The sequence below is a fragment of the Hippoglossus hippoglossus genome, chromosome 18 (genome assembly GCF_009819705.1).
Source record: "Hippoglossus hippoglossus isolate fHipHip1 chromosome 18, fHipHip1.pri, whole genome shotgun sequence".
NCBI classification, from domain to species: domain Eukaryota; kingdom Metazoa; phylum Chordata; class Actinopteri; order Pleuronectiformes; family Pleuronectidae; genus Hippoglossus; species Hippoglossus hippoglossus.
The window spans coordinates 12,520,926-12,536,731 of NC_047168.1; the positions used below are offsets into that span (position 1 = coordinate 12,520,926).

Sequence of the window (15,806 nt, forward strand, 5' to 3'; positions counted from 1 at the left end):
TGATTTTCAAGAGCTTCAAGTGTTATTGTTGTTTCATCGTGACAAAAAAGATATGGACGTGGTCTTGTCATGATCAGAAAAATAAAAATACACCCCCCTGTCATATACTGCTTCAGTTGTGTGTAGTCCCCATTGTGAACAAACCAATCACATGAGTTAAACCAGTTTCTAATCCAGATACTGATTGAATATTAAAAAGAGCTGAATGAGTAAACGTGCACTTTACTACAAGTTAGACCCAAACACATCTGCATTGTCCAGGTGAAAACTTTATTGATAAACCAATGAAATCAGACACAGTCAAAGAGTTTGCATGTGAATTACAGCTGTTCTGATCCCAGATGTTTCACGCGCTCTGCTGATGGAGCAGAACCCCCCCCAACCCCCCCTCCTGCTCGGTGTGGGCGGGGTCCTGACTGCTGTTTTCTTAGGTAGCCCGTTAAAATGCCCGCACTCAAAACACTTCTTTTTCCAAGATGGCGTCGATGAAGGACAGCGACACCGGCCTGTGGCTTCACAACAAGCTGGGCTCCACGGACGAGCTGTGGACGCCGCCGAGCATCGCCTCGCTGCTCACGGTGTCGGTCATCGACAACATTCGGCTGTGCTTCTCCAGCCTGTCGCCGCCGGTGAAGCTGAAGCTGCTGCTCGGGATGCTGCACCTCCCCCGGCGGACCGTGGACGAGGTGAGCCGCGGCGCTAGCTCGGCGTTAGCCTGGCGCTGGAGTGTTGGGGGTGTTCAACTCGCACCTGCAGGCGGGGAAACAGAGCCCCCGGTGCGGGTTAGCGGCTCCCCGCGAAGCCCCTGCTCCTCCGGGAGGTGTTTTAAATCCGATATTAAATCATCCTAACCACGCGTTTAACTATGTTGCGTTAGCATTAGCTTAGCTTCTCTCGCTGCTGTTCCGACTGTTTTAATTGTTAGTAAACGCCGCAAACTACTTAAATCGAACTTTCTAAACTCCAACTTGCGGATAGTTGGGTTTTAAACAAACCGCGTTAAAGTTTGGCGGGTTAACAGCTAACTTATCTGCGGTATTCGAGTGTTTCCACCCCCCCCGGTGGCTTAGCGGCGACGACAGCCGACATTAGCCCGCTAGGTCTGGTCCAGACATGATGGTGGGATGGGCGCAGGAGAGCGGAGCAGCCGGGCGGGAGCTGGAGGGCGGTGCCTGCCTCTGCCCCGCAGATCCTCCGCGAGCCGCCCGGGGCTTCGTGACACGCTCCCCGGTGTCCCGCACGTCCTCCCGCGGACCGGGATGTGATGGAGCGTTGACACCCGTGGAAGAATATAAACTACAGGAGAAACTCCCACAGGTTGTCAGGGGAAAACATCAATAACAATCACACATGCAGATTATGTTTAAATGTAATAATGACCATAAACTATGCATGTAAAAAATATCCACTAACTATATTACAAAGAATGGACAAAGTGCACAATAACACAATCTCTGTGCTTTACTTAAAACTCAACAAAACAAAACAGGAACAGACGGTTAAATAATAAAATGTTGTTTAAAAAGTGCAAAGCAAGATAAAACATAACAATTAAATAATATACATGGTTTAAATCTTGAAAAGGAAGCAGCAGAGGACGCATGTATGATGTAATTATTAGTAATAAAACAGTATGAGATCAATACTAAACACTTCAAAAGTTATCGTATCATAATAGAACAACTATAATTGATGGCATGGATAAAAGATGCAACCCAGAACTTGGTGTAACATAATATTAGCATATAACGCTTATATGATATTAATAAATCATGTTCACATATGTAGCGAAACACCTAAAATGTGACTTTTAGTATATATGTAATGAGGTTGTGACAATTTTTTCCACGATTGATTCATATCAGTTTTTGTTTTGTCTATAAAATGTGTATTGTGTTCATTGTGAATCTGGAGCAATATTGATCAATAAAAATCACTACAGCGATCTGTTACTAAAAATTTATTTAAAAAAAAAGAAGGAAGTTATTCAACGGTCATTAACTTTTCGGGCAGAGTAAGTTTATCCTTTGTGACTTAAAGTTATTGAACTTTCTCTCCAGATGAAGGAGGCCCTGTCGGAGATCATCCAGCTGGCCACCGTGGACTCGGAGCCGTGGGTGCTGATGGTCGCAGACATCCTCAAGTCCTTCCCAGAGACCGGCTCGCTCAACCTGGACCTGGAGGAGCAGAATCCTAATGTGCAGGATATCCTCGGCGAGCTCAGGGAGAAAGGTGAGGGGGGGGGGATTTTTCCACAGTTTACAGTTTACTTGGCTCCTCCCTGACTAACACCTGACCCCACATGTCAAACAAATGTAAATATTATGACACAGCATCTGGTTTTATAGCTGAACCTGTCGTAGGATTGTCCCTTAATTTGCATTTGCACTGTTTTGGAAAAATAGATGCAATAGAAACCGCAATATCTCATCATGTGAGTTTGTTCCCAGCAGATAAATCAATGCACCTCATCGATCTCACGGTGTAGACAAACAGTGCCACGCTTAGCTGATGAGTTTGGGAAATTCCTGTCTCGACCCTCCGGAGCGTCGGAGATAAGAGCGGAGTTACGCAGCCGCAACAAACCGCCGGTGACTTTGGGTCATTTAGTTACACAAGTGTTCTCTAAGTAGGACAGAGGTCATGTCAGGTTAACACGAGCTAACCTTTATGATGAGGTGATCTTTGTCAATAGAGATTAACCTTATCTGGACTGTTGGGCTGGAATACGCCTCAGCAGGGACCCTCTTGTGAAGTGGGAGGTTTTACACTTGTTAACTCATGCAGACCATCGTATTCACTGTGATGCATCAAGCTTCATTACACATTTTTGCTGAAGAGATCCTCTGAAAACTTCTTCCATGAGTTTACAAGGTTTATTTACAAGCATCACCTGTTATATGACAATTATATCAAACACGCTCTGCTAATCTTTATGGTGAGCAAGTGTATTAAAGGTTAATAAAACGTCTATAGAGAGGATTCAACTTGAAATATTCCTCCACACTTTCTATGATGTGTGCGTTTAACACATTTGAGGAGTGTAGTGTATATTTGGAAGAGAGGGCTTAACGAAGGATAAACTTTATTCATCTGCTGCACATTCATCAATATTTGCTTCTTTCTCGTCCTCAGTGAGCGAGTGCGAGGCGTCTGCCATGCTTCCTCTGGAGTGCCAGTACCTGAACAAGAGTGCGTTAACCACTCTGGTTGGACCCCTCACACCCCCTGTCAAACATTTCCAGCTGAAAAGGAAGCCGAAGAGTGCAACCCTCAGAGCAGAGCTGCTACAGAAATGTAAGTTCCTCATTTTTACCTTCTGTGGTTTGCTTTTGGCCTTTTTGGCGCCAAAGATTGTTAAAAAAAAAATACATTTGTTTATAATTTGTGTTTTTTACAGTTTTGTTGTCCCACAGGGGTATTGGGGATTCCCTCAGACTTGTAATGTTGAAGTTACATCTTCCGTATTTCTTTGTGTTCCAGCCACAGAAACAGCCCAACAGCTGAAAAAGACAGCCGGAGTGCCTTTTCACGCCAAAGGGAGAGGACTGGTCAAAAAGATTGACACTACAAGTGAGTTGAAGACCAATAAATTCACTTCTTTACAGCCAATTGGTAAATTTGAAGAGAAAATGTAAATACTAAGTTTGTATTTCGGCGCCTAAAGAGATGTCTCAACCTTTGCTTCACAGCTCCTCTCAAGGGGATCCCCAAGGCCCCGTTCCGCAGCCCCACTGCCCCCAGTATGTTCAGCCCTCCCAGTAACCGCACACCCGTAGCCCCTGCACGGACACCCCTGCGCAAGGAGAGGGGGGTCAAGGTAATTTCAAGTCCTGCTTAATGTTTCTCATCATAAATGCTGTGTGAACTGATTTTACAGTGTTTTAGTTTCCTTCAGTTCCTGCAGCAGCTGTGAGGTCATGAGTTTTCTCATCGTGTTCTTTCCCTCCTCCAGCTGTTAGATATTTCAGAGCTGGATGTGGTCGGAGCTGGAAGAGAAGCTAAGAGGAGAAGAAAGACTTTGGGTAACTATTTTTCCTGCCTTGCATCTGTCCAAGTTTCAGAGCTACGCCTCGAACATCGTACTCAATCGTAAAATGTGTCATTGAACTGGTTTGTACTTGATGTTTTCTCTGTTGTAGAAACGGAGGCCGGAGAGAAAGCAGCCAAAGAAGAAGCTGTGGTGGAAAACACCACACCAGACTATGCTGCCGGCCTCGGCTCCGCACAGGTACTTCACTACTTTGTCTAACAGTCCCCCCCCCCTCCTCGTATCGTTCAGTTCTTTTTTCAAACCTGCTCATTGTTTTGTTTTTCAGAAACTCGGGGCGCTGAACGAGAATCCTCTGCCGTCAACCAGTTACCTGCCGGCCACACCCAGCATGGTTCCCTCTTCCTCTTACATTCCCAGCTCCGAGGCGCAGCCAGGTCAGACACCGCCTCGCTGCTTTTTATTCTTTGTTTTCATACAGAGGAAACATTCCCCGTTATCTCACGTTCTCTTCGTCCACCTTTTCCAAAGCGAATGCTGGCGGGTCGGGTCGAGACACGCTGCAGTCGGCTCGCCAACCGGAGGAGTCGGCCACAGCGGGCGCTGGCGCCACCCCCACCTTACCGGGCCAGTACAAACAGAGGACGCCTATGTACAACGCCAGCACCACAGCTAATCCCGCCACGCCCACGTCCCCCAGCACACCGGCGTCCACCCCCGCCAACAACGGGCCCCCAGCTGCTGCCACTGCCAGCCAACCGGAGACCCCCACCCAGCCGCCCAGCACACCTCAGACGCCCACCCCAGCGCCGACCCCTACGCCACCACAGCCCCAGCCCAAAAAGAATCTCTCACTCACGGTAAGGTGTAAACGAGCCGGGGGAGTTGATTCATATCCCTTTGGTTACAGATTCTCCTCCCAACACTGAATCTGTCAATGAGTTTACAGAATAAACAAAGTATGTGAAGTAGTGTTTACAGTTTTACTTATAGAATGTGTATTTACTATATTGTTTTCAAGTTCTATATACTTGGTTGTTTTTATGTATTTATAGTTATTTATCATAAAGGGTTATAGTTAATCTATAAAATATGAATCAATCAAATCAATATTCTCTTCCACGTGTTTCTCCTCATCAGAGGGACCAGATGTACGCTGCCCAGGAGATGTTCAAGACGGCCAACAAGGTCACCAGACCAGAGAAGGCCCTCATCCTGGGCTTCATGGCTGGATCCAGAGGTACACACGTCGTCCTGATCGCCGCCTGATCAGGGAACCAAAAGCTTTTTCATGCAAACTCCTTAATTCAAATTAGTGTCAATTTTCTGCTTTCGTAAGCCTGATTTTTCACACACATTTAGTGAGATGGTCAATAAGTGAAAGGTCATTAAAAGTTGCTGCTCATTGTGACTGCAATCGTCCCTTTGTGCAGATTATTTGTCTAATTCAAAGCAAAACCAATTCACTACACAGTCCATTAATTACAGTGAATGTACCTCATAATGTAACAATGACCCACCTGCCGCCTCCTGTCTTGCAGAGAACCCGTGCCCGGAGCAGGGGGACATCATCCAGATCAAGCTGAGCGAACACACGGAGGTTCTGCCCAAAGCCGACGGCACCGGCAGCACCACCATGCTGGTGGACACGGTCTTCGAAATGAACTACTCCACAGGACAGTGGACCCGCCTCAAGAAATACAAACCCATCACCAACACCTCCTGAGGCGCCTCAATCGCTCGGAGAAAAAAATCCCACACCCCAAAAATTCTTATCCACTTCTAAAAGAAAAGAAAAACCATGTTTACACACGTACAAGTATTTGCAATTACGTCTGGGCCAAATCGAGCAGCGGGAGGGTGAGAGATGGTCAAGGAGAGAAAGATCCTCCCTTTTCCTGCACCGCCAAAATGCAGGACTCCGAAGAATATTTCTGTACCTTTTTTGTTTTGGTTGTTTCCCTTTTATCGTTTCTGTTTTTTTAAAAGTGGCCTCCGATTCCTGAGCGTGGTCGGGAGGCTTACACGAGTCTGAGCAGAGGAATTATTCTCACGGCAGGCGCCTCTCAACATTTTTGTACTCTGGAGTACAAGCATGTCACGTGTCGGGAAAGACGATATGTATTTTTTTTTTGTATGAATGTCACATTCAGCTTATTCTACCTTGGGGTTTGTGACAGGAAACAAAACCACAGAACGATCATGACCGTCGCCCTAGAGGTGACCAAAAAAAAAAAAGAGATGAGAAGTAAATAATTCTCAGTGCTGTCGAGCCTTCTGGTAGATGTTGAATAATTCTTCATCCTTTTATTAAAAGGGAAGAAAATAAAAAAAAAAACAACGGACTCCAAGAGGACATTTCTCATCGTTCTTTCTCAATTTGAGCATTTAGTTTGAGCTGTCAACGACTTCCTCTATTTGTGTTTTGTTTTTAATCATCTTCCCCCCCCCCAACCATTTACAACGACCACTTGCTGAATGTGTCTTCTACAAGTGTTCCTTAACTTGTGCATTAACATAAAGACAGTGCCACAGTTTTTTTTTTAGCAACATTAAACCGAAAGAAAAGCTAACAAGTGTTGGATCTACTGTACTAACTTAAAACTGGTTAATACAATAGACTGTGTACAAAGATGGCCGAGGCGTCTCCTTGACCTCCTGTTGTACAGAAGCTGAAATATCCCTGATACAATTACTGCCATCTTGTGCTTTTGACATATTTTATTGCATTAAATAAATGAGCCTATGGCCGATACTGCGTCCAGCCACCAGGGGACAGTCAAGATGATTTGGTCCATCTTTATATACAGTCCAAGCTTCATTTATAGATTTTCTTCTCTCTATAGCTCAGTTGTGCTACTATTGTTTTCTGCATCCTGCTCTTTGTATTACAACTATTTCCAGAACACATCTCTTCACATTAACAATATTTCTTCCTGGTTCGGTGCCTCTGGGATCCCACGGCCTTTTCCCCCGGACTCGTGCACCGGCTGCAACAATATGTTTCCGGTCATTAAGAAGATGTGAAGTTGTATAAATGAGAGAAAAAGATTCAGACAGACTTTTTTAAAATTTTATTTGCCGAAACAAACGAGTTGCAGCATAAAACAGGCGCCACAATTAACTGCCAGTATGCAACATTCATATTATCACACAACAAAGGTTTAGCACAACTTCGTCAGCGTGTAAAAACATTTGTTGTCGTCCATTACTGATGTCCGGTGAGTCTTCCTTTTTATCATCTCTCTCTCTCTATATATATATATATACACATATATATATATATATATATATATATTACAGTATGATACATGGAGAGTATTAGATATGGGTTTAAAGGTCCCAGACACCTTTCTTTACTTTGGGGGGTTGTTTCCTCACTAGACCAGTTGCACCTGCTGGCAGAGGACAATGTTCACCTGGCTGAGGAGTCAGCTGACAAACTCCCAGCATGCCTCTGGCAGGGCTAATTAGTCAGAGCAGAACCAACCTGTGTGCGGGGCCATTTTATACTGAAATCATGGAGTGACCTTTAGAGAGTTGGAACAGTAACAGTGCGTCTACTGAACATGTAAGTGTACAGCTGCTGGTTTAAAGAAAATGAGGTAAAACCAAAGTGTAAAAACATATCTGCCATCTAGAGTTCCATATTTCACTGGAGTAGTAAAACATGATCTGCACAAAACCCTTGTCTCTGATAATGTGAATGTTTGATTTAAGATATTCAAAAATCAACGGTTTTATTCTTAAAGCTTATTTTCACAACATTACAGTCCCTGAACAGGGTGGACGGTAGAATCACCTCGCGGAGCGGCAGATCCCTCATTAGTACAAAGTAATGTTTGAATCTACAACGTTCAGTGCACTGATTGTACCTCTTGGTTTGATTGTGTACTACAGGCTCCGGTGGGGAGATTTGGTCGTGGCTGAGTTTTACTCGGCCCCAGGTTCCCTCCAGCCGCCGAACGCCTTCTCCAGGTGCAGAGCCACGGCCAGGGTGAGGTGGTCCTGCAGCTTCCCGCCCACGACCTGCACGCCCAGCGGCAGACCCTCCTCGCCCAGACCCAGGGGACACTGGGTGACCGGCAGCCCGAGGATATTGATTACACCTGCGGATCGAGAGGAAGGGATGAAATGGTCGGAAATAAAGATAAGGTAAGTGGAAAACCCCTTTCACACTGTGTTAAGAGAGTTTTGGGTTATTCCATGAAGTGAAATAATATGGATAACACAAATGAACATATAACTGTGGAAGCTATGGAGTCCGGACTGATCACTGACCGGTGTAGGCGAAGTCAAAGGGTCTGAAAAGCGGGTGGTGGTGCCTGGGGGCCACTCTCGGGTGTGGGGGGTAAAGAAAAACGCCGTCGGTGCCCAACAGCTCGTCCACCTTCCTCTGCAGATTCTCCTTCTGCTCGATGAAGAAGGGTGAGGGTTTGGACACGCGGGTCATCTCCAGCAGGGCCAGAGCTGAACACACACACACACACACACACATTGTTCGTTTGCGTTTTTAAAACAAAGTTAATATAATTCTTTCATTTTTGACTGTGTCTGGATTATACTTGTTTACTTGTGATTACCAGTTGAAACCATTGACTGTGAATAAAGAAAGTGGAGCCTAATCATCTTGATCGCCCCCTGGTAGCTGGCTGCACTATAGGTCATAAACCCAACCTCCTCCACGTTAGTTGATGGGACAAACTAAAAAGTCAGTGCATGTAAAACTACTTTCTCATAGATGTTTGTTCAGGTTCTCGTTTTTCCTTTAAGTTTAGTTTGAATTGGTTATTTAATGCTACAGTCTGTGGTTGAAATGATTTAAGACATTTACATGTTTTCTCTCTTACCAATAGCAGCCATGGTGTGCTCTGACTTTCCCATTATCCACTTCAGCAGCTCCCACATAGGCCACACCGGTCGTCCTGGTTCCCCCATCAGCTCAGCAAACGGCACAGGACGCTGAAACCAGGGAACATTTTAAACACAAACAGATTTTTGTTTCAACGTTCACAATGAGAGACCCACTGAGTGTGTAAATCATCTTTAACTGGCACACAGTGGTGTTCTTTCTGCAGAGTAATCATTAGCATGCTGGAAACCTTCACCTGTGTTAATGCCTGTTAGTGACTGTGATGTCTCCACACTGGGCTTTCATTTGAAACGAGCACTTTAACAGTCGTGAAATGCTTCAGAGCAGAAATAATACTCGGCACGTAAAATATTAGAAAAAGAAAAACCACACACTCTCTTTATGAAATCATCTTGAAGCTTTGATGCTTAAAACACTCAATTTAAAATCCACTTGAGCTCAAAGTAAAAGGAGAAAGGAGCCAGAACAAAGAGGTTATTGTGTCATAAGCTCTCTGTAATCCAGCTGTTCTCCAGTAACACCACACTCTGCAGACCTCGTAAAGAAAGTCCGGGATTCTTACTTTAAATTCAGAAGTCGAGTGGTTACCAACGTCGACCTCAGGCCCAGGAAGTGGCTCACTAGATAAATGTTCCTGATTCAAACCTTGAAAGGAACCTCAAGTTATTTAATGCAACAATGAGAAAAATATGAGTCATGACGCCAGCCAGACAGTTTTCTGCCAGGCGTCACATCATATTTATCTTTATGTTGAATCTTAACCTGAAAAGTAAAGTGTGACAGCGGCTGTTAAATAACTGTACAGCAGTATAAAGTAAAATAAAAATCTAAATCCTTAATTGAACTACAAGTACCTCAAAACCACAGTACAGTTCTTGAGTAAATGTACTATCGTTTGAAGCTGAATATACAATATTCCATGCCAAGACACTGTGAATAAGTAATGACACTGTGGTAATATATACATATACAAGTTAAACCAAGGATCTGCTGTGTAGTTTTATAACTCATGTTGTGGGGACACATCTGCTCCGTCACATTTGACTTCCTATGGGGACAAAGAGCAAGTCTTCATAATGTAATTCCATTTTGAACTCTGGCCGTTTGTCCAGATCCACACGAGAATTTAAAGGGTTCTTTCTTGACCCATTTCAGTAGCTTTAGTGTCGTCCTGCTGACAAACTAATGAACCAACAAACAGAGAGCGGCCAAATCATAACCTATTTGACGGAGCTAATGCATTTTAAATTAAATTTGTAGGATAAGTCTCCGGGAAATGCAAATCGACGTGAGGTGATGGAAACACAACTCTCTCTCTGTGTGTGCGTGGGTGAGAGAGAACAGATTAGTGAACCATTTCTCAGCAGCAGACCACAATAAGCTCTGTGACCAAGGCTTGATCTGCTCTCCATACTGTGAAACATGTGAATACATCCAGAGTTCTGGCAGCAGCAAAGTAACAAAGGCCCGTTTTTCTCCCATCTTTCCTGTTTATCTTCATTCCACCAGCAGAGAAATGGATGAAACCACTGATTATCTGTTGTTTGACAGCTTCTCTGTGCAAACATGCCTGGACACATTGGTCGGGACAGACTAACCTTTCCCTCCTGATCAGGCAGAGCCATGTAGGTGTCCCAGATTTGGAAGCCGTAGCGGAGCTCAGGGAAATGCACCTCCTCCACTTTTACTCCAAAGTCGGCCTCCAGACGCTCGACTACCTGGAGAACATCGCATGAGGATATCGATTATAAAAAACCTTCCTGTTTGGTTGTCAGACACTCTATGTCACAGAGGGACTCAACACACCTTTCTCTGAATGTCCAGGAGCTCTTCGCTGACGGGGTACGTCAGAGCGGAGCCACCATCGTGAGGGATGGTGAAGAACCGCAGCTTCTTTAGGTCGACCTTCGTGTTTAAGGACAACCTGTGAACACGTGTAAGCAAATGCTGCAAATTAGATTAACAGTAGGGAACCAACGCCGGTCTTGAGCCGTCGTACCGCAACGACTTGATCTGACCAAACACCAAGTGGTCTCTAGCTGAGCTCTTACTTGTGAGCGTTGGGTCCCGCCATGATCTTGAGCATGGGCAGCAGGTCCTCAGCGTAGCGGCACATGGGCCCGGTGCTGACGTACTCCCCATGTCTGCCGGAGAAAGGAGGGTACTGGTTCTCAGGAGATACAACACCTGCAGAGACAAAAGGATTATTATCTTATCCTATAAAAATTCAAATAAAACATGCATTTTTTTATATAACTCAGGTGTAATAAGTGGAATCCAGGTATTAAACTCAAGATTAAGTTTCTATAGTTACCAGGAGTGGTTTTATGGCCAAATATTCCATTGAAGAAACAGGGCATGCGGATGCTGCCGCCGATGTCTGAGCCGATACCGATGACTGCGCCTGCCGCTCCCAGGATGCTGCCCTCTCCCCCTGAGGCCGGTCATGGAAAACAAGAGACACAGGGGAAGGAGATAAGTCGGAGGATCTGGCAACAGGATCGGCTTGATCCTCAGTCCTGTTTGATTATAGTTAATTGGATAAAGTGTCCAGCATTACAAGGTTTATTGTCTGAGGTCTATCCGACTAGCACAAGACAAGAGTAAACCTGCTTTATTCCTCCATCTCTCTTATTCTATTCATTCCATTGTGTACATCTGTGTCGCAGCATAGGAACTACTCTGATAGAGTCTGTGTAAAAGCAACATCATCAAAAGCTTCCTGTTAAAGTTTTGTTCATCGTACTACTAATTCCAGAAATCAGTCTGTTTGGGTCAGAGGTCGTCAGCTGAGTAGACGCTCCTTCATCGGTGGCCGGCCGTCTTGTCTATTTTCTCGATGCCAAGAATGTGTTTTATGAGGTCAGCGCGTCATCGACCTTTTACCTTTGACCACTTAAACCTGATCAGTTAAAACAATTTTGAGGAAATTCCCTAAAAGCCTTCCTGCTGTATCGTGTTCGTGAGAGTGGAAGAGAGGAGCAGACGACCTGAAAACACAAAGCCTCTGGCACAAAGAGTTCCCCTTTAAAGAACCAGAGCCTCTGTCTTAGTGTGTCTGCACAAAGTGAACAAGTGAAGTGTAATATGAGTAGGAGGTAAAACCAGAACTCCTCCTGGAGACAAAGAGGTCAAGTCCAACCCAAAGCGTCTCACCTCTGAACTTCACAAGTGTCTGATTCCCTCTTTTCTCTTCCAGACATGAACACAACAGTCACTGACCTGAGCTTCCTCCCGGTATCCTCCCCAGGTCGTACGGGTTGTTGGTGATGCCTCTCAGGTGGTTGTGGGACTCGCACCACATGCACAGCTCGCTGGTGTTGGTGACGCCCAGCGGGATGGCCCCGGCTCTCTTCAGGAGGGCCACAGGTGGAGCGTCCACGATGGACACGACTCTTCGCCTGCTGACCACACCTGTGGTGTTGGGCATGCCTGCAAGACGGACATGTGTCAACTGCGGTATGGAACAAAACACTTGTTTTCATTCATATTTGTAGAAAATGTTTTGTCCTCTCATTCTTTGTGGAAACGGTGTTGATGTGCTTTAAGCAAAATCATGTAATTTCCCCTTTTGAATTTATACGTCCTGTCCTGCCACTGACATGTTCGACCACAGACTCCACCCCTCGCTGATGTGAACACGTCTGACCCGGACAATCTCCTGCTGTGTTTTTCTCATTTTCTGGAGTTCAAGTCTGAAAAGAGCTTAAGTAGCTGTTAAGTGTCCAGTGAGTGAGTGTCTGTCTGTTCCCTGTGAGTGGGTGTGGGTGGATAAATGATATCAATACTGGTGCATATTCAAAAATAGTACGCTATCGGAGAATAGCCTGGTTTCAAGTTGCTGCCAGGAGATTAGATTTCTGCCCTCCAAGTGTTACCCTGGAGGGCGAAGGACTCTTTGACAGAGAGTGGGACTCCCAGTAGAGGCAGCCGGTCCTCCAGCACCTCCTCTCCTCCGGTCTCCTCCTCGATCAGCTTGTCAACCTGGGCTGCCTCCTGGAGGGCGGCGGCGAACCTGGACACGGAGGGAAATAAACTTCATGTTGAATTTCTGATTTAAAAAGTTAGATTTTTAAGCTTGTGCATCATAGTGGAATGTGGCGGCGTTGTACATATCATGAGGGGGAAATTAAAAAGTAAAACGTGGACAATAAAGTACATCACAACAGTCATGTGGGCACAAAGGGGCTGTAACTGATTTCCATCGTGAATTGATTTGCAGATGAGGATGATGAAGAGTCAGATGACGAGGAAGACTGGTTCTTTCTTGCCTGTCTTTAACCACAGCGTTCAGAAAGGGGTTGACTTCCTGGATCCTGTCAATGTAAGCCTGCACCACCTCCACACTCGACACCTGCAGACACACAACAAATTGGCCTATTTAGGTGTGTGTTGGGATTTATTACACACACACACACACACACACGGTGACCTTCTCATGCTTATAAGAGACTTGGATGAATATCGTATTTTCCAAACACGTTGACTTATTGATTAATCCACTAATTATAACTCTAAATTAAAGCCTGACCAGCACAATATACAACAATCCAATATAATAACCATACAACTGACAATAATTTAGACTATCAATTACTCTGGCGATTATTTTTTGATATTCATGAGCAAGAAAAGCAGCAAAATTGTGACATTGAAGAACCTGAAACCGTCAAACGTTTGATATTGTTGCAGAGCTGCAGTGATTGGACAAATAATCAATAGTCTGTTTTTATCATTGATTAATTGTTCGAGTAATTTTCAAGCAAAAATGTCAAAGATTTGATGATAAAAGATTCTTAAATGTCACAATTTACAGTTTTTTATGAGCTTGTATGAAAGTAAATTGAATATTTTAAGGGTAGGTAGGTATTCGTAGAAATCCACAAGTATATGAATAAAAAATCTGATGTCATTGGCACATTTCACTTTCGCCTCCTAATATTTTATATTTACATATATAAGATATAAAAAATATATAGTGTCCACTTTAAACAGCATATATAGATAGAGGGATATAGTGATATTATATATAAGGAGTATAGGTGTGTAGTTGATCCACAGGGGTAACAGATTAGCTTTAAGGGTTTGCAGACTTATAATAATATAATATAGATCTATAAGGAGAATATGTGTGTAGTCATTCCACAGTGAATCAGTTACACGATTCACTTTCAGGGTTTATAGCAACAAAATAAAAACATCCATAAACATTAAACCGGATGTGCAGGTGTGTTATATATAAGATTTATAATTAAAAAAAACAAGCTCAGTGGATTTAATATATACTAAACTAAACTCACATAAACCTAACATCCACCTGCTAACTAACACCAGAATTCAGACTTTTGGACCCGTAATAACTTTTTAAATCTAAACGATCATTCATTGAAATCAGTAAAAATAATTTAAGGTGAGAGTTAAAGCAGCGGAGGCCCGTGTCCGGGGCCCGGCGGCCAGCGGACCGTGCCGGGGGAACACACCTCTCTCCTCCGGATCTTCTGGCCGAGCTGCGTCGCGGACACTTCCAGCAGCGCGCTGCGGACCGGCGGCAGCTTCTTCGTGCTCCAGGGAGTCCGAGGCGAGAAGAGGCGGAACAGCACGAAGAGGGCGTCCATCACGGCCTTGAAGAGCCACAGCTGGAGCCTCTCCAGGCGGGTCAGAGCCATGGTGTCGCCGGGCAGAGCGGAGCCTGGACGGACGGGCAGCGATCTGTGAGCCGCCGTTTGCCCGGAACTCTCCATGTGATCATGAACTTGGCTCACAGGGGGGACAGGACCGGATATCGTGTGATGTCCCTTCAAAGTAAAACCACCACAGGTCCACATCAACCAGGGACATCAGCTTAAAGGGATAGTTCACCCCCGACATGAAAATCCACTCATCACTATGACGATGGAGGGGTGGGTGTTATTTGTGTTTTTAGTTATTTATCAAACCACTGGTTCTTGGGTCAATTATAACCTTTAAGCTTACATTGTTGCATTTCTGTTTTATTTTGACAATAGTGACCGGAAGTCATAATTTGTTGTGGCAGTGGCGATGACCTCTCTGTCTCAGGTGATCAAATATTAATGACCTATGAATTAAACAAGAATATTCTGTCTGTTAAACTATATTTAATAAGGAAATTTGGAGATGGCATTAAAACTTTTAAATATTTCACCCAAATTTTGATTTAAACCCAGATTTATCAAAACAAGTAAGAAAGTTAATTTATGCCGTATACTCTTATACTTATGAGTTCGTATAATCCCTCTTAGAATGTCAGTTTTATTAAAAATCAAACTTAATTAGATTTATTATTGCTATTCATTAGATTACTGTAAAAAACTAGTGATTCTAAAAGGCAATGAAATACAAATTCAATAATCTTATATATAAATATAAATGTATTGACAGTACATGATGTCATTAGATGATACCTGTGTTCCTTTAAAACAAACCCAGGAAAACAGGGTTATATATTCGCCCAGACACATCTATTCATTAACTGTTCAGGTCTGTTTTCTGCAGATATTCTTAACTCACTAGAGGAAAAGTCAAACTGAAAAGGTCAAAGTTTTTGACTAAATAATATGAAGTAAAAACCAAACAGGTGCCAATGGCAGAACTGTGTGTGAACACTAGAGGGCAGCAAGGCTGAAGACAGTGCGTTTCCTGTTTAAACAAACACAGCACGTTTCAGAAAGAAAAAATTATCTGCAATGCAGGTCAGTGGGTTAGTGGAGAATCTGCTGTCAGCTCTCTGCAGCAGCATCACACTGAGCACACATGACGGAGGTGGGGGAGTGTTATACGCAGAATTTGAAATCAGATCCTCTCAGATTATTATTATCTTATATTTGTTTCCTCCCAAAATATGTTCGTTAAACCATTTAAAAGATTAAAGGTGTTATCAGTTATTTTACCTTTAGCTTTTACTATTTCAGCTTCTCATTAAGA

At 44.0% G+C, this 15,806-nt stretch overlaps 2 protein-coding genes and 1 long non-coding RNA gene across 4 annotated transcripts; 2 read left to right on the plus strand and 1 right to left on the minus strand.

The window, feature by feature from the left end:
* The first annotated feature begins 422 nt into the window (after positions 1-422).
* Positions 423-6,746, plus strand: nelfa (negative elongation factor complex member A). 2 transcript variants are annotated; one of them, XM_034569430.1, is made up of 11 exons: positions 423-686; positions 2,061-2,232; positions 3,136-3,297; positions 3,484-3,573; positions 3,693-3,820; positions 3,956-4,025; positions 4,143-4,231; positions 4,320-4,428; positions 4,523-4,851; positions 5,132-5,231; positions 5,533-6,746. In XM_034569430.1, the coding sequence occupies exons 1-11, from the start codon at positions 477-479 to the stop codon at positions 5,715-5,717; spliced, it is 1,644 nt and encodes a 547-aa protein (XP_034425321.1). In that variant the 5' UTR covers positions 423-476; the 3' UTR covers positions 5,718-6,746. The 2 variants fall into 2 exon arrangements, with proteins under 2 accessions (XP_034425321.1, XP_034425320.1); XM_034569429.1 differs by having other exon boundaries at positions 3,136-3,356; positions 3,438-3,573; positions 5,533-5,999.
* Positions 6,747-7,263: 517 nt separating this feature from the next.
* Positions 7,264-14,635, minus strand: faah2b (fatty acid amide hydrolase 2b). The gene is made up of 11 exons (XM_034569431.1): positions 14,345-14,635; positions 13,136-13,218; positions 12,743-12,879; positions 12,087-12,296; positions 11,179-11,298; positions 10,916-11,051; positions 10,671-10,788; positions 10,463-10,582; positions 8,842-8,953; positions 8,273-8,461; positions 7,264-8,100 (listed from the first exon to the last, which is right to left on the minus strand). The coding sequence occupies exons 1-11, from the start codon at positions 14,603-14,605 to the stop codon at positions 7,925-7,927; spliced, it is 1,662 nt and encodes a 553-aa protein (XP_034425322.1). The 5' UTR covers positions 14,606-14,635; the 3' UTR covers positions 7,264-7,924.
* LOC117752229 lies at positions 11,603-13,157 on the plus strand. The gene is made up of 3 exons (XR_004612007.1): positions 11,603-11,962; positions 12,064-12,323; positions 13,087-13,157. It is a non-coding gene; the product is annotated as an uncharacterized LOC117752229 (long non-coding RNA).
* Positions 14,636-15,806: the final 1,171 nt, after the last annotated feature.

Bases quoted from the DNA above. Each gene is read 5' to 3' on its own strand.
- nelfa (XM_034569429.1), top strand. From the start codon at position 477: ATGGCGTCGATGAAGGACAGCGACACCGGCCTGTGGCTTCACAACAAG. The intron at 687-2,060 runs GTGAGCCGCGGC...CTTTCTCTCCAG, and splicing joins CCCGGCGGACCGTGGACGAG to ATGAAGGAGGCCCTGTCGGA. The intron at 4,232-4,319 runs GTACTTCACTAC...TTTGTTTTTCAG, and splicing joins CCGGCCTCGGCTCCGCACAG to AAACTCGGGGCGCTGAACGA.
- faah2b (XM_034569431.1), bottom strand. From the start codon at position 14,605: ATGGAGAGTTCCGGGCAAACGGCGGCTCACAGATCGCTGCCCGTCCGT. The intron at 12,880-13,135 runs GCAAGAAAGAAC...CTCCGTGTCCAG, and splicing joins AACGCTGTGGTTAAAGACAG to GTTCGCCGCCGCCCTCCAGG. The intron at 8,954-10,462 runs GTTAGTCTGTCC...CCCTGGTTTCAG, and splicing joins TGCCTGATCAGGAGGGAAAG to CGTCCTGTGCCGTTTGCTGA.